Below are 23,615 nucleotides of genomic sequence, written 5' to 3' on the forward strand. Positions count from 1 at the left end.
TTTTAGTTAGTTTTTTCTTTCAAAAAGGTGCATATTTCTACATTGTCATATGTAATCGAAACATTCTAAAAAATATTGCAGTGTCAGTTTTCCTATTTTGGATGGAGCATAAATCATTATAATTGTGATATTAGGAATTATAAACAAGGAATACTTTAATCCAGTGGTTTAGGACATGTATATTTCACATCTGTAAAATCAAGCCTTATACCCATTAGCTAATTCAACAATACTAACAGTTTCATGGAATATTTAAGTGGATTAAATGCTCCAGACATATATTATCTCATTTAACTCTTAAAAGAAATTTATTGTACCTACAGAGTATAGAGTCTGCCAGACTCTGCCAGTCTGTACTAGGTGTATAAAGATGATAAGGAGACAAAACTTTCTCCCAGAAGAATTTTGGGGTGGGCACTAATGGAAAAGGAGGCACATGTACCCTGGTAAGGAAAGAAATTAAATCATCCGGATAAGAACAGAAGATATTTGCGAATCATGAAAGTACAGTTTGATAGGACAGTCAGCAAGGTGCATGGGAAAAAAATATAAGCACTAAAGTCCATGTTTTATACCAATTGTCCATCATTACAGGTATAAAAGGGAACCTCATAGTAAGGATTTTCTCAAGTTGTCCTCAAAGTATTATTGACAGCTCTGCTTATGAAAATATAAATCAGAAAATAATAAAATCAGTGCTGTGAGAACGTTTCCCCTGAGGTGTGGCTGCCCATGTGAAATCTGCCATCCACTAAAAAAGAACTGGGATTCGGAGAGATAGAATGTCTGGTGTTAGACAGACATTAGAATAGATAGATAGCATTAGATAGGGTTAGGTAGACAGGATTGAGAAGTGAAGGCATTGGCATCAAGTTCAACACCTTGATTCCACAGGTTTGGAAACAGAAGAATAAAGTCACATGAGTATTTAGAATACTCATGTATTCAGAAAGTCACATGAGAATATTTGATAATGGACTTTGAGATATGCCAAAAGAATATATATCCAAAAGGAAAAAGTGAAAGGGAAGTTGCATATTAGAGAACTTAAAAATAAAAATACTCATGGCCCTCTATATGGGTTAATGTTATCAAAATACAGAAATTTGCAGAGTAAAGGGGCTTTCACTCTGTGCTCATTTATAGTCACATGGAGAAAACCTGGACTTTTTTTGGGGAAAGGTAGAAGCCATATTGTTGTTGAAGCTACGAGCTCTATCACAGATTTTTTTAGCACATAACTTAGAAAAATTCCTAATTTTAAAGTTCTCATAAAAAGCATTTCTCCTTATACTGGAGATAACAAATACAATATTAATATTGTATTAATTTGTCTATTACATCTTGATACATTAACTAATTTTATATTTATATTTTTAATGTACTGTTAAGATACCCCTACTTTCTGTGTTTTTATTTTTTAAAAAATAAAGAACAAATTTACTCAGTACTTAGTATTTTTGCTTGTAAAGCAACTGGTGTTCCAGCTAAGGATGACTCAAATACTCTGTCCGGCATAACGGAATCAGTAGCTTTTTAATATTAAAAAGATTTTAAATTGTTTAAAAGTCATTGAAGTTTAAAAATTTAGGCCATAGCGACTCTCAGAATACAAATTAATTTTGATATCTGTTTTTATCATCAATGTTTTCTTAAAAATCATCATCTCTTGCATGATTTAAAGAGGTGGGAAGCTATAAAAAGCTGAAGCCTAAAATGATGCCAACATATAATTATTTCTTTACAAATGTTTGTAAATGAAGTCACTTGTTTTAATACAGCTTTTTATAGTAAGAAAGTATAGGACTCTTATAAGTTAGAAGGAATAATCTAAAAAACTATGCATATATACTGTCAATTCAGTATGCTAAAAAACAGACAAGAGGGCATACAAGAAAAAGAGAAACATATGACAAAACAGTTTAACAGTATCAATATCCATTACAATACCAATAATTACATGACTTTCTTGAATGAGTTTAGTGGTAGCTTCGCATTGCTATGGAAAACACTGAAATAAAAACTCACCTTTCTTTATAAAATATGCATTAAAATATCAGAAAACTTGTGGATATGGTCAAGGTCTTTATTCTGACAACAAAACCATTCTAAAATCTTCAGTGGTATAAAAAGCACCATTAGTAATATAGAAAGGGTTTATGGATATTCATGGTCAGAACATTCTAATGCTTCATGTCAATGGACATCTTGAAGGTTATATAATCCCACCCTTTGCCTTCATATTACTCCTTAAAGAGTGTAATATTTACAGTTGTTTAAACTTTTCTGCACTGTCTCTTAGAATCAGCTAGTGATTCAGTCCAGATCTTATGCATTCATAAGCTGTCTAGTCTGCTCAAAGCAAATGCAATGCACAGATGGCTCCAAGGAGTATCTGTCTAGCAGAGGAAGCAGACCACCGAGGAAATCACTTCAGAATAACAAGGCACATGGTGTAATGAAAGGTTTCGGTGGCAGGTGCACAGGAAAACCAGAAGCGGGGTCCCTAGGTTATCCGTTTAGTATGGTGGCAAAATTATAATAAGAAATAATATATAATAATAGAAGAGAGATCGATGATAGGCAGATAGACAAGACTCATTACTCAGGAAAGAAAGGAATAGTTACAAAAAGTATCGGACAACCCAACATGAAACATCAGGTTGATGAAAGCTCTCACCAAAAATTCCAGTGAGATGCGCAATTTCCATCCTGTCACTGGTTATGCCTTTGGTGGTGGGCTCCTCACCACCAGCTCCGCATGGCTTCCTTCTTTCTCTCTTATTCCTTCTCTACCAGGCTCTGCAGGAGAAATGAGCCCTAATACCCTGACATCCACTGTAGGCCAGAAATTAATGTCTCTGAGGCATTTCAAGTGGAACTAGTTATGTGGCATCCATGGGGAAATTAAGAAATCATATTTTATAAGTCCTTTTTGAAGAACCCTAATAAAGAATGACTGACTTATCCAAAAATGAATTCTTATATTTAAATATCATTACCTAAAACTTAAATTTTCCATGAAGTTTTATATTTTCTCACTCTATATTCATATTTCTAAACATAAGGTTTTTGATTAAATATAAAAGGTGCATGTCAAAACATACATGAGGAATAGTATCTACAACGTTTTTATTTATTGTTGAAAATAACTTGTGAAACTTTGGTAATGGACTTTTAGAGACTGCCTGCCCACGGATACACCACATATAGGTCACCTCCCTTAGTAATAAGACTTATTATCAAATTTCAAAATAAGTAATTAGAAAGTAGCCTTACTGCTGCTGTCTCTCAGTTATGCATAGATGTTTGCATGTTCATCTATAAAGGATTATCATCTTCTCATTGACATTCCATAATTTATTTATTTTTATAAGATTTTTTATTTATTTATCTTTAGAGTGGAAGGAGCGAGGGAGAGACATAGCAATGTATGGTTGCCCGTCATGTGTCCCCTGCTGGGAACTGGCCTGCAACCCAAGCATGTGCCCTGACTGGGAATTGAACCAAGATCCTCTGGTTCACAGGTCCATGCTCAATCCACCGAGCTACACCAGCCAGGGCTAACATTCCATAATTTAGATGATGCAGTTTGAAGAAATACTCTATTCTTTCTCCCTAAAGGCTCAGGAGAGCTCTTTTAATATTAAATGCATAACGTTTTACATAAGCAATTTCACTTTATGTGAATAGTCTTATTGGAGGAAAAGTTGTTCCACTTTAATTTAGTCTTTCTCCAATCGTTTCTTTCTAATTAATTATTTAAATGTCCAGTTTTGTTTATTTTCCTTCTGACAGCTGTTTTTGTCTTTTACATATTGTTTTCCAAAAAATTATTTTTATAACACCGATTATTTGACATTCATGTCAAAAAGATAGTCAAAGTACCTACTCTATATTAATTACCTTTTAAAACACTAATTAAATTTAGAGTGAAAAAGATGAAGAGGCTCCTGTCTTCACAATTCAAAACTTACCATTTGAAAACATGAATTTGTACCTATTAGTGTACATTTCCAACATACATATTAAAATAATATTCCAATTCCTTGATGAAAGAACTTCATGAAATAGGACATGAAAACACAAATTTTTTGCCTGTTAAAATAAGTTAAATTGATACAAATGAAACATAGACAGAAAACACTGGCCTCTTTGCACAATATCAGTGTTGTTATTGGTTACATACACTTTTGAAACGATTCCTGGTACACTGGCTGACAAAAATTCAATTCTGCTTCCTGATTGGTCCCACAACCATGTGTATTTTCATTCACAAATATTCATAATAATCCTTTGTATGCTGCTGTTGCTCTACCATGCTAAGTAAAATAACAATTGGCCCTAAAGGCATTGAGAAAGACTAACAGACCTTCAGTACTGAGATAAGAAAACAAATAATTCTCTGTTTTAAGTACATTGGAAAATAAATTAACACCTACCTGTTATACAACAGAAAAGCAGGTCTTTGTTCGTACCTCCTTCTTGTGGAGTAGGCTTAATTAGTACTTAATGATGTAGGTTTTTAACATATTCATAGGTCACTTTCTTATGTGATCTAAAAATATACCTGATGCTGTGATTAAAATCTGGCTCATACGTCATGCAGGAAAAACAGGGCCACATAGTCACTTGTTACCTTTTTCCATATGCATTCTTTTGGACTCATGCCCCATGTCGTGACCAGCCAAATCCCCTTCTTTGGGCCCAGGGAGTACGTTTGGTGACAAGCCCATCAGCATCTGGTTCATGGACAACCCGTTCTGATGAACAGCTGTGAAGCCCAAAACAAAAGGAAAAACACCATAACATGCAATGTTCAAGTAAATAAATTACTTAGACTTTTAGACTCAAAAGAAAAGAAAATATGACGGTGTAGCTGCAAAGTTATCATCTAGTTCTACAAATAGTGTGAGAATTGATAACCACGATCATTCTTGAGGATGATTAGAAAAATAATAAAAACAAAACAAATTCATCTTATATCTCTTACACACAAAATATAATGTTTTAATTACATCTGTAATACTAATGAATGGTCAACCACTAAAACTGATGCCAATGAAGTGGTCAAGCTTCCATCTGGTGCATCATGTTCTCGCCCCCTGTGTATGATCTTCCTTTACTCTGAAAGAGCCACAGTCTTAACACCAGAATGCTCTTTAACACAATGGTCTTAAGACAAAATACATAAATTCTAGTGGCCTCAGAGGGCAAACAGAATTTTCAACAAGGAAAGGCACTGAAATAATTGTTTCAGTAATTCTAACCTAGTCAATAAAACTCAAGGCTTTATACACATCAAAGTACTTCCTTTAAAAATAAATTTGAACTCAAATTCTAAAAGTGCCCAATTAATATTTATTAAACAGTCAAATGATACAAAGCAATAATTGCTTTCTTGAACTATTAAAAGTAAACTGTCACTATTGAAGTGATAGGTAGATGATCAAATACCCATATGATTTTCTTAATCCAGTCAAAAAATTTTAAAATAAATTTCCCATGAAAATCTTGGTTTTGTTCAAAAATTTGGAAGAAGAATCATCTTGTAAAACTTGACTTTATCCAAAAAATACATATTTTTAACATATCATAAGACCATCTTAGAAATTACCTTTTGCAAATCAGCATGGTAATAATAATTGTTTCAGGGAAGAATCTTTAATGGTTGATTCTAAAACTAGAGGAGTGAAATTTTGATGAATAGACAAATTCTATAGTTTTAAGATACAAGGAGTCATGAGATCCTTATTATCTATAAAAACTTAAACAAAAAAAAATTTACAGTAGAGAAAACCTGTAGTCACTACCTTAACCAAGTGATAGTTATCAAAAATACTGAAATAGCGTATGTCTCCTGCAAGGGTGCACTAAGGACACACTACCATGTCTGTATGACCCCTGACAAAAAGGCCCAACTGAAGTCAAATCATGAGGGAATATCAACAAATTCCAAACGGGGAGACAGTACGGAATAAATGGCCTGCATGCTTCAAATATGGCAAGGTACTAAAAGACAAAAAGATTGAGGAACTGCTCTAAATTAATGAAACTAAGGGAACATGACAAATAATTGCAACATGTGGCCCTGGATTGGCTTTTGATCCAGGGGAAAAATTCTGTTATTAAAAACATTGGTGAGGAAAACAGAGGGGGGAATACAGTAGAGATTGGCTTTTGATCCAGGGGAAAAAAATCTGTTATTAAAAACATTGGTGAGGAAAAAAGAGGGGGAAATACTAGTTGGTAAGTTATAAGTATTGAATAGGATTTATAGTTCAGAAATTAATACTGTAATAATTGTAATTTCCTGATTCTGATCATTGTTCTCAGTTATGTGAGAGAAATTTCTTCTCTATAGAGACTAACCAATGATACATGTAAGGTAACGAAGGTGATGTCTATGATAGGGGTATTTAAAGTGCCTCTATGCTTTTCACCAGGGGCTCTCTTTCAGAGAGATCAATTGTTTGTGTGAATATGGGTCATGAGCATGCAAGTATTATTTGCATTATTCTTGATATTTTTATGTTAGTCTAAAATTATTTTATAACATGTTAAAATAATCACACACATACATGTACATGCATGTGTACGAATGCATATGTGAGCATGTGTGTGTGCGTGTCTATAGCTTAATTTTCATTTGAACAATTATGGTAGTCTTCACGTGTAAAATTATCTTTTTAAATGAATAATAAAAAAGAGTATAATGATTCATTAAAAAACATGAATGTATAACAAAACTTCAATTATTCCCTATTTGCCCATATTTCCCTTTAAGTGGTATGAAAAAATATTTTCTTTTTCTAGGACTAGACCTTTCCAATGACAACATTTTACTTAAAAATTAGAAATAAAACCAAATATTCATCATTAAATTTCTCATTCTAGTGTCAACCCAGCACCAAAGCACACAGAAAATATTTTATTTATAAAATGGTTTGAAGTAGTGGGAGCTGAGGTTTACCAGCTCCAGAAATAGTATCTGGGAATGGTGAATAATAAATGGTAACAATAGTCTCTTACAAAATTAGGAAATATTCTGTAGATAGGCCAAATCAAGTATGCATATTTGGAATTACTTTTTAATTATATCATTTTAAAAAGAATTTTATTAAATACAATTCAACTTAACATTTAACTTACCCACCCCAAGGGTACCCATATTGAGGATTTCTGCCTTATGCAAGTATTTCTTTATAACTTACAAAGATACTTTGTAGGAAATGTTTTTCTTACTAGCAAAATGTTCTCAACAACCAAATAACTCCAATAAATTTTGTGCAATTATCTGAAGTTTATACTAAGCACAATTTCAGAAAACATTAACTAAATTCTGGAAAGGATCGAATAAACATTGGTTTTATTAGGGGAAGAGTTAGTGTTAATATGTTTATTTTATTGGAAAAACAATATTTGATTCTTGTACAAGCACCAAATAACCAGTTAATTGAATGAAATTTTAACTTTACTCTTAATTTTCTTGGCCATGGGGATCAAGATAAAATATCTGAAAATATGATCATGAAGTAAAATATATGCTTATTTTTAGAAGTTAATAATAATAATAATAATATGGCAATAATCTGTATTATTGGCTGCTACTAATTCAAATCCTATAATTTAACAAACTGCAAGCTCTTTAATCTACCCATCATTTGAACCACTAAGAAATACGTTTTTAAATCAACTGTTTTCAATTCTGCTTTTGCATTCCTCTTTGTGGATATTTTGTCAATGTAAAAATGATGGCCAGAGGCGAGGGGCGGGGCCGGCTTGGTGAAGGTGGGCAAAGGGCTGGGAAAGGGGGCCATCTCTAATAGTGCTAGCAATAAAAACAAAGTTAAAATACATTAAAGAAAATAAATGAGGTAAGTTATATGTGAGTGTGGGTGTTGTGCATGGTCTGTGTTCTACAGGGGCGGCTAAGGTTAAAAAAACTGATGAATTTCAAAAATGTCAAGGGTGGAATTGAAAGAAAAGAGGGAAGAAAGAATGAAGATGAATAACCCATAAACATACTTAGACACTAGATATTTGAGAGTTGGCGGTGTTTACTTCAGAAACCAATCTAGAAGGTTACTTACTTTCTCTAAATGTTTCATAGCTCACATCTTTATGGGTAGCATCCAAGAGAGGGAGTTTATATCAGAACCTGTTAATGGAGTACCATACCTCATGATATTGCAAACGGGGAAACATAATTTTGAGAGATGGCTATTGCCGCCGAGCTTCAGAACATGATACATTTGAGATCTATTTGGAATGAGGGCATTTTGATTAGAAAAGCCAGCTGCACCTAATAAAGTTGGAAGCGGTGACAAGTAAAAGTATGAGACCTACGGATTCTGTCCGAGGAGCTCTCGGTCCGCGCGGGGGAGCTGGACACGCTGCTGCTGCGATGTGATGACGGGTGACTGCCAGGCCTCCGGCCCTCCTCCAGGGAAGGGGCGGGCGAGGGGCTGTCGGGAACTCGCTCCTGCACCACCGTGGCACGGCGGGGGGGAAGAGAGGGAAACGTGTTGGAGCTTTACTTAAGGAATGTTAATGTTTCTCAAAACGATAGAAGTATGAAGACAATAAACACACTTTTTTGTTCACATTTAACTGTAGGACGACACCTTTTATCTTGAACAAAGCCCAAGCCAAGTCAGACTAGAAACAAAATTGGTTCTGCAGGCAAACATCACCATAGTACTGGTAAAGGTCAGCCCCTCCTGTTAGAAAAACAGTGACTCCAGAAGGCAACCGGTTTACAGCCTACTAGACAACAAAGAATGAACAGAACTGAACAAGTTTTGATTCTAATGATCCATTTAAAAAGTCATTAAATATAGTCCATTGCTGCAGCAAATGTCTCAGGGTCACTTAACTCTCAAATGATCAACATGACAGAACACAGCAATAATACCAGAGTCGTCTTCCCAGCTGCTTCATCATGGCACTGCCCTGGACACACCTGGATGGTCATATTTTAAGGCATCATAGAAATCAGTTGTAAAATACTGGAATCCTTTTCTCTGATTGTAATACATTTGAGACTACCTGCTACTCCTAGCTTCAATTCGACCACAGTAATGTAGTAAGAGAAATGATGAAATGCCCACTAGTTGTCAGAGAAACCTGATCTCATGTATCCTGATACTACAGGTTCTACTTCTTATCACCTGCTCTAAGCTCTGTACCCTTCCCATCAGACTAACATACTAGTGTATTGTATAACCTGTACAACCGTCTCCAGTAAGCCATATAAGTGGAGTTACAGATTAAGAAGTAAGATACCCCTTTGTTAACATTTCTTTTTTTGAACAGCAAGATATCTGTATACCTTCAGATGTCAACACATGTAGGACTTGAAAAAGAACTGACTTTTGAACAATTAATACAATTTTCAAATGGTAGAAGTCAACCTCATGGTACATAATAAATAAAAATTTATTCTTTATTAGGGTATAGTGATATAATTATTTTAAAAGATTTTTAACCATAAAAAAACTTCTAAATGCAATGGTTCTGCAGGAGGCTGTCTGGGAAAGACGAATGACTAATGTAATGTGGAAAGTAGCAACCAAGCTCAAGTCTCTGTCCCACCAGTGAGATGAGGGTAATTCACGCCCTTGGTCTCAGGGCTTCCATTTGCTCAGTGATAGTTCGCCATCCAGTTTTGCATTAGAATCACCTAGAACATTCTTGAGCATGCCTATGCCTGGCCTTTACAACCAGGGATTCGAGCTAAGTGAGTGTTATGGGTTGAACTGTGTCCCCAGAAAAGATAGAATGTGGTTTCATTTGGAAATAGGGTCCTTATAAATGTAATTAGTTAAAATGATGCCATAGTGGAGTAGGGTGGGCTCGTTACAATGTGACTCTTGACCTTACAAGAAGATAATGTTAAGATTTGAGGGATAACACCGTGAAGATGGAGGTTGGGATTGGAGTTACGCAGCTGCAAACCAAGGAATGTCGAAGGTGGAGACGTAGCACCAGAAGCTACGGGAGAAGCAAGGAAGGCTTCTATCTAGAATCTCAGAAGACACATGATGTGCTGACATCTTGATTTCAGATTCTAGGCTTCAGAAATATGAGAGTAAGAATTCCAACAGTCTTAAAGCATACTTTTCATGGCACTTTGTTACAGTAGCTCTGTGTACACTGAGTCTGAAGCGGGGTCCAGACACCATTAAGTTTTTAAGGCTCTTCAGGTGAGTTTAATGTTCATCCAAGATTGAGTACCACTGGTTTCATACTTTTTAAATTTTTTAATTCTTAACGTTGTCAATAAACAAATATGCTGAGGCTTAACTTCTGAGGAGCATGACAAATAAATGAAAATAATAAGAAAAAAATGGCCAAGCCTTCATCCAAAATTCAGGCATAAAATGATTTTCCATTATATATCATGTTGGATAAACAATAATCCCACAAGAAGCTTCATGACAGATTTGCAAGATCAAATAACATTATAACCAATAAAAAGGGAAAAAATGAATTCTACTCTCAAAAATTGCATATTAGAATCTTGTTGTAAAAATTGCTTCTTGAACTTTAGGAATTTTGGAATTTTTGGACAGGCCAAAATGTGCAGACATGTTCCTAATCTGGACAATTAAAACCTCTCAGAAAATGGATGTATTATCAAATTATATCACAACATAGCCTTTTGCCTCAATTGATCAGAGGTTAATAATTCAATGTTCGATTTTCTGTAAATTGCAAAATTGGCTGTTATGTAAGTAAGTGTGACAATCTATCAATATACCTTCTTGCCCAAGTCCCGTAGGGTTGCATTTGAAAGACTACAAATGAGTAAGAGAGAGAGGTGGAGCAGGAAAGTGGGAAAAAGGGAGACATGCACATCCATCCCTAATGTTAAAATTTATAATTAGCTTGTTCAGGAAAGTTTATGGATTTATAAACCTGTATCGTGGAACTTCCTTATAGTCTGTATAAAGGTATTAATAACCTATTTATAGGTAACTATGTACATGACCAGAGATATTCTATAAAGAGCCTAACCTTATCTCGAAACTCTGGAAAAGAGGACATCTGAAATTAGTACAAAATAATATTGAATGTAAGCCAAAATTTAAAAATTAAAAAACTGTATAATGTATAAAACAAAAGAAGAAAACACTAGTTTGTCTACTGTTAAAGCTAAATTCTAATACATCTAACATTTGTATTAGATAGAAAACATTGTATGTATTTGAGACAGAACATTGTTATATTTTATATAAATGAAATTTTCTAAATTAACTATTTCATATTCTTCAATAGGTCATTTACAACAATGTTCATTCACCAATGCATTTTTCTATTTTCCTTCATAAACATATAAATGATCATAATTGCAGTGGCACCTGTCTGGCTGACTAGAGGTAAAGCACAATCTCGAAACTGGTCAATCCCTCCAAAATCATGCTGGAAGTCTGAGTTTGCTGTCGTAACAGATTTCATCATAGTGCGAATGGAGCCCATGAGAAACTAATTTTTCCTGAGTAACTCACAAAATACCTAACTATTTAATGCATGCATAACACTCTAGTAACAATGGTTTTACCATTAAAAGCAATTACTGGTTAATTTTTCCACATCAGTATATAATAAGCATTTCATTAGTCAATATATTTCATTGTCAAAGTTTATCCTGTTCTTTTCATTTATGCATTATTCACTTATACATTTACACAGCCAAGTATCCCAAAGATCACATAATAAAATAATTCAGAAATAAACTAGATTAAAATGTTAATGGAAATGGCATCTCAAAAGCGCAATTCTAGGCTTAGAAAATACAGGTAAAATTGTGATATTTAATTTAGCTTTAGTTTTACTTGAGCTTATTTTTACTTTATTTTTTTCTGGCTAAAAACAAAGGATACAGAACAATACTAAATACTTTTATTGAAAGAAAATACTTCAATTTATGTAAATTTTATAATTTAAAAGCTCAAGTATTCAGTTGAAACTTTCTACTAGTTGAGATAGAACATACTAAGTCACTTCACTTATTGTGTAATTTCAGTCTTTTTTTGGTTCTTCAAAGAATTTCACTAAAGTAAAATCTATTGAGCCAGTAACATTTTAATATATTTTATATAATAAATGTATACAATTTATTTACAATGTTGAATTAATTTATTTCAACAGCTTACTTTTTTATCATATTCATATGCTTGCCTTTCCAGAGTTTGCTATAAGATGGAGAATAGCGGAGACACTAAAGAATTGCTTATGAGAGAATCTCATAATTATTACTAAAACAAAATAGATAATAAATTTTATTTGGACATAGTAGGAAGTGTTCAATGTCTATAGGGAAACTATGTAAAAAGGATGTATCAGTTCATCAGCATGATAACCTTTAACCTCCATGATGGGCCTGAAGCAGGACAAAGAGGAAGAATATTTAATTTAATACTTCAACACACTATTTTACAGTGCTGCATAATAAATCCACCAATCAATAAAACACTGTCTTTTGCAATGTTCCATCTTTATAAAACTAGCCACAATAATAAATGAAAATTTAAGGGGAAAACTCTCTCACTGAGTGGGAAAAAAAGGTCATACTAATCAACTGGTGCTAACAGAATAACAAGACTGACAGTAAAGAAAAGCTGCATTTATTTCCTGTGGGTAGAACAGGAAGTACTGGATAACTCAGATTTAAAGGAGGAATCCAAAATGATGCATTTTAAAATAAAAAGAATAAAATGTTCTGTATTATACACATGTGATTAATTAAACATTTAAAAAATTCCATGACCTAATTGCCTCCTCTCCGTCACAATATGCATTATATTTTAACAACTTCAAATATTTTCTCAGACTAACTCTAAATAATCATAACTCATTTCTCTAAATAATTTTTTAATTTAGCTTTACTTTATGTGGCTCTCTTTTTAATTATTTTCATTTTCATCTATCACTTAAAGATGCCCTCAGTAAATATGTTATAAAAGTGGGGTGAAGGTATTTCCTTTTTTTTAAAATCTGAGATTAATGACTTTTTTCTTAATTTTTATTTATCTTTAGAGGGGGAAGGGAAGGAGAGAGGGAGAGAAATATCAATGTATGGTTGCCTCTTGTGCGTCCCCTGCTGGGAACTGGTCTGCAACCCAGGCATGTGCCCTGACTGGGAATTGAACCACGATCCTCTGGTTTGCAGGCCTGCGCTCAATCCACTGAGCTACGCCAGCCAGGGCTAGGTGAAGGTATTTCTAACATTAAATTGTTCTCTTAATATAACACTTTTAAAATTTTGAAATGAATTTTTATTTTTTATTTATGTTTTATTGATTATGCTATTACAGTTGTCCTGGTTTTTCTCCCTTTGCTCCCCTCCACCCAGCACCCCTGCTCCCTTAGGCAATCTCCTCACCATTGTTCATGTCCATGGGTCATGGTGTAAGCTATTTGGCTACTCCTCATGGCTATTCTGCAACTATTTATTTTTATTTCTTAATCCCCTCACCTCTTCACCCATTCCCCCCCACACACCTCCTATCTGGCAACCATCAAAACACTCCTGTATCCATGATTCTGTCTCTATTCCTCTTGTTTGCCTGGTTTGTTTTTTTTTAGATTCAATTGCTGATAGATTGTATTTTTGCTATTTTATTGTTCATAGTTTTAGTCTTCTTTTTCTTAAAAAGTCCCTTTAACAGTTCGAGTAATACTGATTTGATGATGATTAACTCCTTTAGTTTTATCTTGTCTGAGAAGCTCTTTATCTGCCCTTTGGTTCTAAGTGACAGCTTTACTATGTAGAACAACCTTGGCTTAAGGTCTCTGCTTTTCATGACTTTAAATATTACTTGTCAATCCCTCCTAGCCTGCAACGTTTCTTTTGAGAAATCATCTGATAGACTTATGAGAACTCCTCTGTAGATAGCTAACTTCTTTTCTCTTGCTGGTTTTAAGATTCTCTCTTTATCTTTAACCATTGGCATTTTAATTATGATGTATCTTGGAGTGGGCCCCCTTGTATCCATCTTGTTTGGGACTTTCTGTGTTTCCTGGACTAGCATGTTTATTTCTTACACCAAATTAGAGAAGGTTTCTTTTTTCATTATTTTTTTCAAATAGATTTCCAATTTCTTGCTCTTTCTCTTCTCTTCCTGGCACCCCTATGATGCAAATGTTGGACATCTTGAAGTTGTCCTAGAGGTTGCTTATGCTATCCTCATTTTTTTTATTATTTTTAATTCTTGTTGTGCTAACTGGCTGTTTTTTCTTTCCCGATGTTCCAAATCATTGATTTGATTCTCCGCTTCATCCACTCTACTGTTGTTTCCCTGTGAATTGTTCTTTATTTAAGCTAGTATATTCTTTGTTTCTGACTGGATCTTTTTTATGCTGCTCAGGTCCTCACTAAATTTCTTAAGCATCCTTATAACCAGTGTTTTGAAGTCTACACCTGATAGATCACTTATCTTCATTTTTCTAAATTCTCTTTCTGGAATTTCCATCTGCTCTTTCGTTTCGGCCATCTTGCTTTGTCTCCTCATTTTGGCAGCTTCCCTGTGTTTGTTTCTATGTAATAGGTAGAGCTGCTTGACTACATGATATTGTTAGCGTGGCCTAATGTAGTAGGTGTCCTGTAGTGTCCAGTGGCACAGCCTCCCCTATCATCCAAAGTGGGTACTTGATGTGTACCCTTCATGTATGCTGAGTGCAACCACCTCTTGCAGAGCCTTGATTGCTGTTGGCAGATCGATGGGAGGGATTTACCCAGGCCAGTCAGCTGCAAGGACTGGTTTTGAGCACTGACTACCAACCTCTGCCCTTCATGGATTATCAGCTGTACAGGCACTGGGTGGTGGTGCTCTAACATGGTTTGTGGTTGTCCACTGAGTGTGTTGGCTCTGGGGTTTCCCAGGTGGTGGAGGCCAAGGTCAGCCCCTACCTGTGATTTGCCCAGGGCCACTTTACCTGAGCTATAAAGCATTCTGAGATGACTGCTACTTGCGCTGGACTTGGAGATTCCCAGGCAAAGCCAAGCTGTGAATCTAAGCTGGCTGCTGCCAGGGCAAGGCCTGGGGTTCACTGAGGTCAGCTATTGCTTGTTAGAGAGGAATTAGGAAGTAGTACACCATGAGCCAAGACCAGACATTTATTCATAGGAAAAAGCAGATTGGGTGGGTCTGTAAGTTGGGTGGGCCTGTAAGTTGGGTGGGCAAGAATCTGGTGGGATCTCCAAGACCAGTCAAAAAGAGTTAGGCAGGTTGATGGAGTCTCAGATATGGTAACTACTAATGAGTATGGGCTACACTCACCACTTCGTTAGGACTTGCAGTCTGATAGTATTCTTAATATTTCATTTCTTACTCATTTGTTTGTTATAAAATTTATAGGATCACAGATTTCCACAGAAAATTATTTGGTTATTCTGAGATATAGTTTATATGGGAAATGCTTGACACCACCCCTTTATCTAAACCTTTGTTTGTGCTTTTAAAAAAATCAATTCCTTAGAATTTTCCAAAGGTGAATGATGAGCTTATTTTTCAGTATTGTTACAAGCTCATGGATTGAAATATATGAGATCTGTTTTAAAAAGTGATCCTTAGAGGTGGTTCTATTTTAATACTATTTTTTCTTGCTAGTGGCCTTTTTTTTTCATTTAATGTCAATACTCAAATATTATAAGAACATACTTAGCTGTTCTTTAAAAATCCAAGTGAAATTACATAAAATCTATTTTTGTAAAGGAACACTTATGTTTAAAAGTAATATATACATCTAATTTATGGCTTCCAAAAAAGTAAACTATTCTGTAGCTAAGAGAAAACATGAGGCATATGATATTACTCTAACAGTTTAACCTACTTTAGAAACCAGGTCACCCTGGTTCCAGTTTTTATAATCATGAAACACTTTACATTTCATGTATGTAAAGTCCTATTTACTAAGAGCAATTTAAGGACTTGCTTTGAAGGAAATTATCAGACAATGGCAAATTTATTCTTTGTATTTCTTTTCAAGGTTTCAGTCTTTAAATAAAAATGTCATGAAGTCTGTTTCTCTCTCTCACACACACACACCAAGTTATCAGAGAAAATTAATGAATTTAAGTCACATTTTCTATTCTTAAAAAACCTTATAAGGTAGTATAAAAATGTTTATCCAATAAAGTAGAATAATTTGAATGTTGCTAAATTCCTCAAAAACTGATTCTATATTATCCCTGAAGAAAAATGGTATCTGAAAAAATTCATTTATAAATCTGCTCTGTATACTTCTGTACTGAAAAACATATCAATAAGCCAAATACACTTTTGCTAGGTGAAAGAAGCTGAACCAGAGAAAGGAAGGGAAGAGGAGAGGAAATGGGGGGAAAGTTCTTATTATACCATTTTAAAGGTTTAACATGAATTCCTTATAAGATTCTAAAACATATTTTAGATGGATGATGGTAAATATTTGGGGAGAAAATATAACTAGTAATAAGACAAAGCTAATATCAGTGTACAAGCCTTTTAATGATTTTACAAATATTAACTTTTCTATTAAGACAACCTGATGAGGTAGTAATCTTATCAATCCCATGGTTCAGAAAAGACAACAAAAGCAAAGGTAGTGAATGACTTGTCTGAGGTCACATGGCCAGGAGTTAGTACAGCAGGAATACACACCTAAGACGTCTTCCTCCAGAATGCATGTTTAAACCCCTAGAATAATTATGCCTTTATTCTATTCCATTTTTTCCAGCAAGAACCTTTTTTTTCAGTCTTTATGATATTATTGTGAACTTATTAAATAAAAACTGAGAAATATATTGATTCATTCAGGGGGATTTGGGGTTACTTGATGAATTATACCCAAAGAGAATCAATTAGTAGAACATTTCAGCCTATTAGGAATTCTCTAATGACAAGAAGAATTGATCTCTTGATTTATACGGTTTATTTTCCTCAGTGATTTAAGGCAATACAAGTAATACATCCTTTACAATTTGGAAATGATACAAAGAAGGTATAAATAGATAATATGATAGTTTAGACTGTTAACATTCAGAAGAATCTAAAAAAAACCCAAATCAATGAACTGGAAAAAACAATATGGATAAATGGAGATTCGTAATAGAAGTAAAAGATGAAGAACCAGTTATAATTTTGTGTCATAAGGGCACAAAATTTACTGAGTCATAAATTCAAATAGCAAAACAGTTTATGGATAATTATTTCCTTTATAAGCAATTGTCCAAATTGAGGTTCATGGTAGTATTGGTTTCTCTTCACTGGCCATTTCACTTCCAGGATTTATAGAATACTGTATGGGAAGGGTTGAGGAGGAAGTGGGTATTTTTTTTAAAGGGTCAACCAAATAGCTTGAAGAGAAATGGTCAGAATAATTAGAATATTTGATCTGGAGGAAAGAAACTCTACAGGCGACCTATATATTTAGATGGCTAAGACACAGGAAAAATTAATAAACATTTTCTTTCCAAGAAAATATAATAAAATTCAGGTAAAGCTATTGAGATGAAAATTTTAATTTGATTAAGGAATACCTTCCTCACTCTTAAATTTGCTAGAGATATAATAGTTCTACTACAAAAGCACACATATATAAAAATGGGTAAGAAGGATACATGAATTATTTACCCACGATCAGAGGCAAGTAGCTGGATTATATAACATCTAATATCCCAAGTCTATGTCTCTTCATGTTCTATAAATGTTAGGTAGTAAAGGTGGATGGGTCTCACTGATATATAATAGGCTAATAAGGAGTTTATAATAATTTAATATGTTCTTACATACAGTGGCTATTAGTTGTTTAAATTAGAATTATTATTATCTAAATAGTATATGCTCATTTCCTCTTCAGAGTTATCTCACTAAAGTACTCCTCATAGTCCAAAACAATCAACCAGAAAACATCTAATTTAATATTCTGGTAAACTACATCATGAAAGTTTACACAGAGCAAAAAGCTATGTTATGGGGGCACTATCTTCATGTATATAATTTTCTTTTGTTCAAAGTTTTTTTTTTCCTTGAAAAAATAACTTTAAATGCTGAAATAATTTTAGATTTACCAAACAATGGCAAAGATAATACAGAGAGTTTTCATATACCCGTGTCCCAAATGTTAACATCTTCCAATATCACAGAACATTTATCAAAACTAAGAAAACTCCATGGTACGTAATTATTAACTAAACTTTACTCAGACTGTATTTCATTCCCCTTTATACAGGCATGTTTTTGTTTTGTTTGAATATCTTGTCTGAGGGTCACATATTGCATTTACTCCTCACGTCTCTTTCAATCTCTGAGTTTCTTACTCTTTCCGTGTTGGTTTATGACCTTGACCAATTTGAGGGTTAGTGGTCCAGTGTTTTGTAGGATGTCTCTGAACTGTGGTTTGTCTGGTGTTTTTTAATTTCTTTTTTTAAAATTTAATACCCAAACCTATGGCTCGATAGTGGTTGAGAGTTGAGTTTAGGCTGACCCAACCTAAGACTCACATAAATTTGAGTTCATCAGAGCTTTAGTGCAAGAGTCAGAAATTTCTTTCTATAAAACCCAACTAGTACATATGTTATTAAACTCTGTTTTTGTACAGGGAAAAAGCCATAAAAATTAGGTAAATTAAAGAGTGGGGCTGAGTTCCAAAAATTTTTATTTATGGACATTAAAATTTGAATGCCATATAATTTTCATCTGTCATGAAATATTTTTCTTCTTTTAATTTTCTCCCCTACCATTTAAAAACGTAATATCATTTTTTAAGATTTTATTTATTTATCTTTAGAGGGGAAAGGAAGGAGAGAAGGAGAGAAATATCAACATATAGTTGCTTCTCGTGAGTCCCCTGCTGGGAACTGGCCTGCAACCCAGGCATGTGCCCTGACTGGGAATCGAACCGCGATTGTGTAGTTCACAGGCCAGCGCTCAATCCACTGAGCTACACCAGCCAGGGCTAAAAGTGTAATATCATTCTTAACTCATAGCCCACACGAAAATTGTCGGGAGGTAGATTTCACCCAAGGATCGCAGCTTTTGAATCCTGCTCTGTAGAGTCTGAACTGGCATGTCTACTTTCAGAAGTAAGTTTAGAAGAAACATCATTAGGGCTTGTTTATGCCATCTAAACAGGTAATAAAAATGATATTTTAAAATATGTAACTCTGAGAACTATATTTTTGCTTCTCTTCTGTCCTACAAACTCTTATTACCATTCTCATTGAGGTTGTTTTAATTCTTGTCATTACTCAAACAATGTAAATGGTATATTCTAGCACCTGAAAGATCCTGAAAGTTTATATTTTCCTTTCATATGCTATTTCTCTTATTATGTTAACATTCTTTCAGATGGGAGTAAATCTCCTTTAGTATTTAACATTTTACTTTTTAATTATTTTTTAATTGTTGTTCTAGTACAGTTATCTCCATTTTCCCCTCATCACTGCCCCACCTTGCCCAGCCATCCTCACGTCCCACCCTTGATCCTATTTGGACTTCATATCTCAAATCTTTTCAGGAAAACAATTAGCAGGCACTATTCCAATTACTCCATTGGGCTCCCTTACTATTTAATGTTACAAAGGAGTCAACCGTTTCTTTAGAGGAAGTAAAAATGTCCTCCAAATTAAGTTTAACTAATATATATTGTGTGAGTTTACTAAATACTGCTACTGCTCTAAAGTGCACAATATATAAATTTAGATAGGTTGATTTAGTAACATGAATTCTCTAATATTTGGAATTAAAGAGAAAACCTATTTCCCACCCTTAATCTCCAAAGCCATGTTCACAGTTTTCTCTGGTTTAAAACATCATGCTAAGTGAAATAAGCCAGTCAGAGAAAGACAAGTATCATATGTTTTCATTCATATGTGGAATCTAATGAACAAACTAAACTAACATGCAAAATAGAGGCAGAATCATAGATGAAGAGGAGTCTGACTGCTCTGGGGTAGGGGAAGGGTTGGTGGGGTAAAGGGACACAGCAAACTAGAAAAACAGAGAAAAAATTCATGTAAACAGAGAACAATATGGTGAGTACTGGGGTGGGAGGTAGGTGGGTGGAGGGCAAAGAAGGTATAGAGCGGATAAATGGTAAAGGAGATATACAATGAATTAAAGTATACAAATATAGAATTATTTACCAAAAATATTAGAGTAGAATCATGCATTTCTTGAAAAGTGTTTTCTTTTAAAATATTCACCTGCCACCTTCAATTTGAAATTATATAGACAATGAGGGGAGGGAATTTCAAGGGAAATAGGGGAGGCATTTAGAGGAACCTATATAAAGGACACATGGACAACAACTGAGAAGGGTGGAAATGGGAGGGAGGGGGGAGCACGGGAGGTGAGATGGGATGGGAGTAATAGACATAAAACGGTGCTTGAAAAATAATTAAATAAATAAAAAATGAAATTATATAGACGACCAGACTCAAAGGAAACGTACAAATAAGCCTCTCAGATTTTCCACAATAGCCAACTGAACTTCACTTTCACCGTTGGCAATTTTAACTATTAGTTAAATAGTTTCACTTTCTCTAATCATTCTCAATCCCCGCCATTGTTTCCTATTTAGCTACTATCACTGTCTACACAACAACATTCAGAAGTCCAGAATTTCCTTTCACCTATCTGTAGTTAAGCTACTGAAAATACTTGCCCTAAGAGACCAGGAAGGGGGTCATCACTGTAACTCCGGAGATGTTGGCATACCTTCAAGAAGGTATGTGAGTAACATACCTTCTTACTCACTTTTTGCATATTTCCCACCTTTTTCCCTCTTTCTCTCTTCTCCATTCCCAAACTTAATCTAAGGAACCTCAAGAATGTTTACTTTCCAATAACCTAGGCTCTTTTCAAACCTTCTAGAGGAAACCCAACTGCTTCCTTCTAAGATTTTAAAAGGAAGCTTCACTATCCAAGTATTACATTAACATTAGATACAGCCCAAATTAAATAAAATTAAATAAATCAAGCCTCCTGATGTACTGGAGGCTTTTGGATCCAGGGGTATGTAAGCCACCATATCATGTGCAAATTAGCTACAGTTCATAACTAAGTCACCCATTTTGATTTTAAACTGATCAAATATCTTCTCTTCTATCATATTTTTACTTTACCTATGAATCTAAATCTTATCTAACTTTCAAGAAGTGCTTAGTTTTGAAAGGGGAAATTACATAATTACTATTATAAAGATAATTCTCTACAGTAATTATTGTTAATATTTTTAAAATGAGAATATTCTCAATTTATAACTAATACTAGATTTGAATATTTTGAAAAAGTAGCCATTGATTGAAATGATGGGAACACTTAGGTTTGTTTATCTGCCAAAGTCTTCCTTAGGTAATATCAGTGAATGAGGCAATGAGAGTGTTGAATTCCCAGTAAAAACGATGACCAAAAATGATCATAAATGAAATTGTACAGTGATACCTTGATTAACAAATCATGCGGTAACTAAGAAACCCTCTAAAAGTTACACAGAATGAAGGAGCAAGTTCAACAGTTCTCTCCTTAGTCTTGGCTGATGACACATAGCACTCATTAAAATTCTCTCAGGTCAACATTTTAAAGAAGTTGATCTGGGTCTTTTGTGATCTCTTGTTATTTTTTCTCTGGTTGGGATGCTTCAGAAAATAATATAAGGGGCCAGTATATATCTTTATTTATAGAGCCATTCCTATAATTAAAAATGCTATTTACATATTATTTAACACTCTATATAAGTAGCAGACTCTTTTAAAAATATATAATACATATATCCATAACAGATAGTAGCATACCCTGTGGCAATCACTGGCTTTTTTAGTAGTTCCATAAACTTGCTTTTTCCAGAATATCAAACACTTGAAATCATATAGTATGTAGCCATTTTAAACTGGCTTCTTTAACTTCAAAGTATACATTCACATTTCCTTGGGTAGATAGCGCATTTTTTGTTCTGAATAACTACTGCAATCCAAAATGTGGAGAATTCAGCTAAAGTATTCCATGGTATTGCTGCCTGTGCATTTCTTTTGTGTGGCCAAGTGGCCTGCAGGGACCTTAACCGGACACTAACCCCCTGAGGCTAGTAGTGCACGCCCTAGACAGCAGCCACAAAGTCAGGAGCAACTGTAAGTCTGTGATACGATTTTTCCAAGAGCCCTCGTGGCCAACAGTCTTCTCTTAGACCAGAGCCTGTGGGGCTCCCCCAAACCCTGCTCTTTTGATTTGAACTGACCAATGCAACCCTAGCCCAGGATCCCCAAAGAACACCATCAGAGACCCTAACGGCATTTGCCCAGGTCCTGCCTCTCTTTCTGTCTGTACCCTGCCCTGACCTCCTTGTGTGGTCCCTCCAGGCATGCTGGGTGCTTCCTCCATCACTTATGAGTAATGAACTTCTCTAGTCTCCATTTTCTAATCTGTCGTTAAACTGTGGCTCACCATTAGGCACCCTGTGCTCCTAATGTTTAATGTTTAAAAAAACTATACACACACACTGAAGAATATGCACACAAACCTCCAAAAGGGAGAGAATAGTATATATACACACATACATGATGTTTGTATAACAATGTTCTTTTCCACTTATAGCACACTTTTATTCATTTTTTAAAAACTTTAATTTTCATTATTCTGTTTAGTTTTTACACCTACCTGTGTTTTATGTACAGAATCAGAAAGACTGCGTTACATGTCCAAAGTAACACAGCTAGTAAGTGGCAGAACCACAATTTAACACTTCTCATCTTCTGCAAACAAATCAGGTTCTCTTTCCCAAGCCTTAAGATTCCTAACACCACAGGCACACACACACATGCACGCATGACTATATGCATGTACCAAATCATACTTAAGCACACACAAACAGATCATTTAACTTTCCACATTTATCCCCCTTAATAGATACAATAGAGAACTAGAAATTAGCCCAGTCTGCCTAAATAATTCTACCTCTGGTTCTAATTACAGCAAGTGATTCTTTTCATAATCTCTTTACTGTCATTTCACGTTTTGAACTTAGAATTACTAGTGAAATAAGGAAAACTGAGAGATGGTGGCTTCAGAGGATGTTTTGTGTAAGTGTAAACAACCGTGTGAGAAACAATTACCTTGATCACAGATGTCTCAACTCTGGATGGGGGACTCTGAACTTGTGCTGCTGCCGCCATATTTGCAATGGTGCTGAGATGGTTCATCTGGCTCATTGCCATGGTGACAGACGCTGGAGGTAGGCTGACGGGAATTAGAGGATGGGGCATCATCATAAAAGGAAGTTCCAGTCCTATAAAAATAATCACATATATCGTCATTGCTCTGCTTTAAAAAAAAAAAAACTTGAAGCATGACATGTCCCTTTTATTTAAACGGTTGAGAACACGTATCACTGAATATTGAACCATTCAGTGATGTCCTAATAATGACAGTCAAACAAGAACTATTTGTCCTCTGAATGCAACAATACCCACTCACTGCACAGGGAAATTGGGCTTACAGCTGACTGGTTTGGTATCATGTTTTATTCCATCACCACTCTTCATGTGTTTGATACAAATGGTCAACTGCCATATTATTCTTCTGATCAGCCTAATTCTTGTTTAAAATATTAGGGTTTTCTTTAACTTGTAACAA

At 34.6% G+C, this 23,615-nt stretch overlaps 1 protein-coding gene across 1 annotated transcript in view; it reads right to left on the minus strand.

Moving 5' to 3' along the window:
- DACH1 (dachshund family transcription factor 1) overlaps positions 1–23,615 on the minus strand; it is a 403,566-nt gene that overhangs the window by 102,746 nt on the left and 277,205 nt on the right. Inside the window, exons 4-6 of the mRNA XM_037034760.1 lie at positions 23,096–23,268; positions 8,350–8,485; positions 4,640–4,774 (exon numbers count right to left, since the gene is read on the minus strand). Coding sequence (XP_036890655.1) covers positions 4,640–4,774; positions 8,350–8,485; positions 23,096–23,268 — 444 coding nt within the window. The remainder of the gene's footprint in view (positions 1–4,639; positions 4,775–8,349; positions 8,486–23,095; positions 23,269–23,615) is intronic.

This window comes from Sturnira hondurensis, unplaced genomic scaffold (genome assembly GCF_014824575.4).
Source record: "Sturnira hondurensis isolate 20B ecotype Veracruz unplaced genomic scaffold, ASM1482457v3 Scaffold0022201, whole genome shotgun sequence".
Classification (NCBI taxonomy): Eukaryota; Metazoa; Chordata; class Mammalia; order Chiroptera; family Phyllostomidae; genus Sturnira; species Sturnira hondurensis.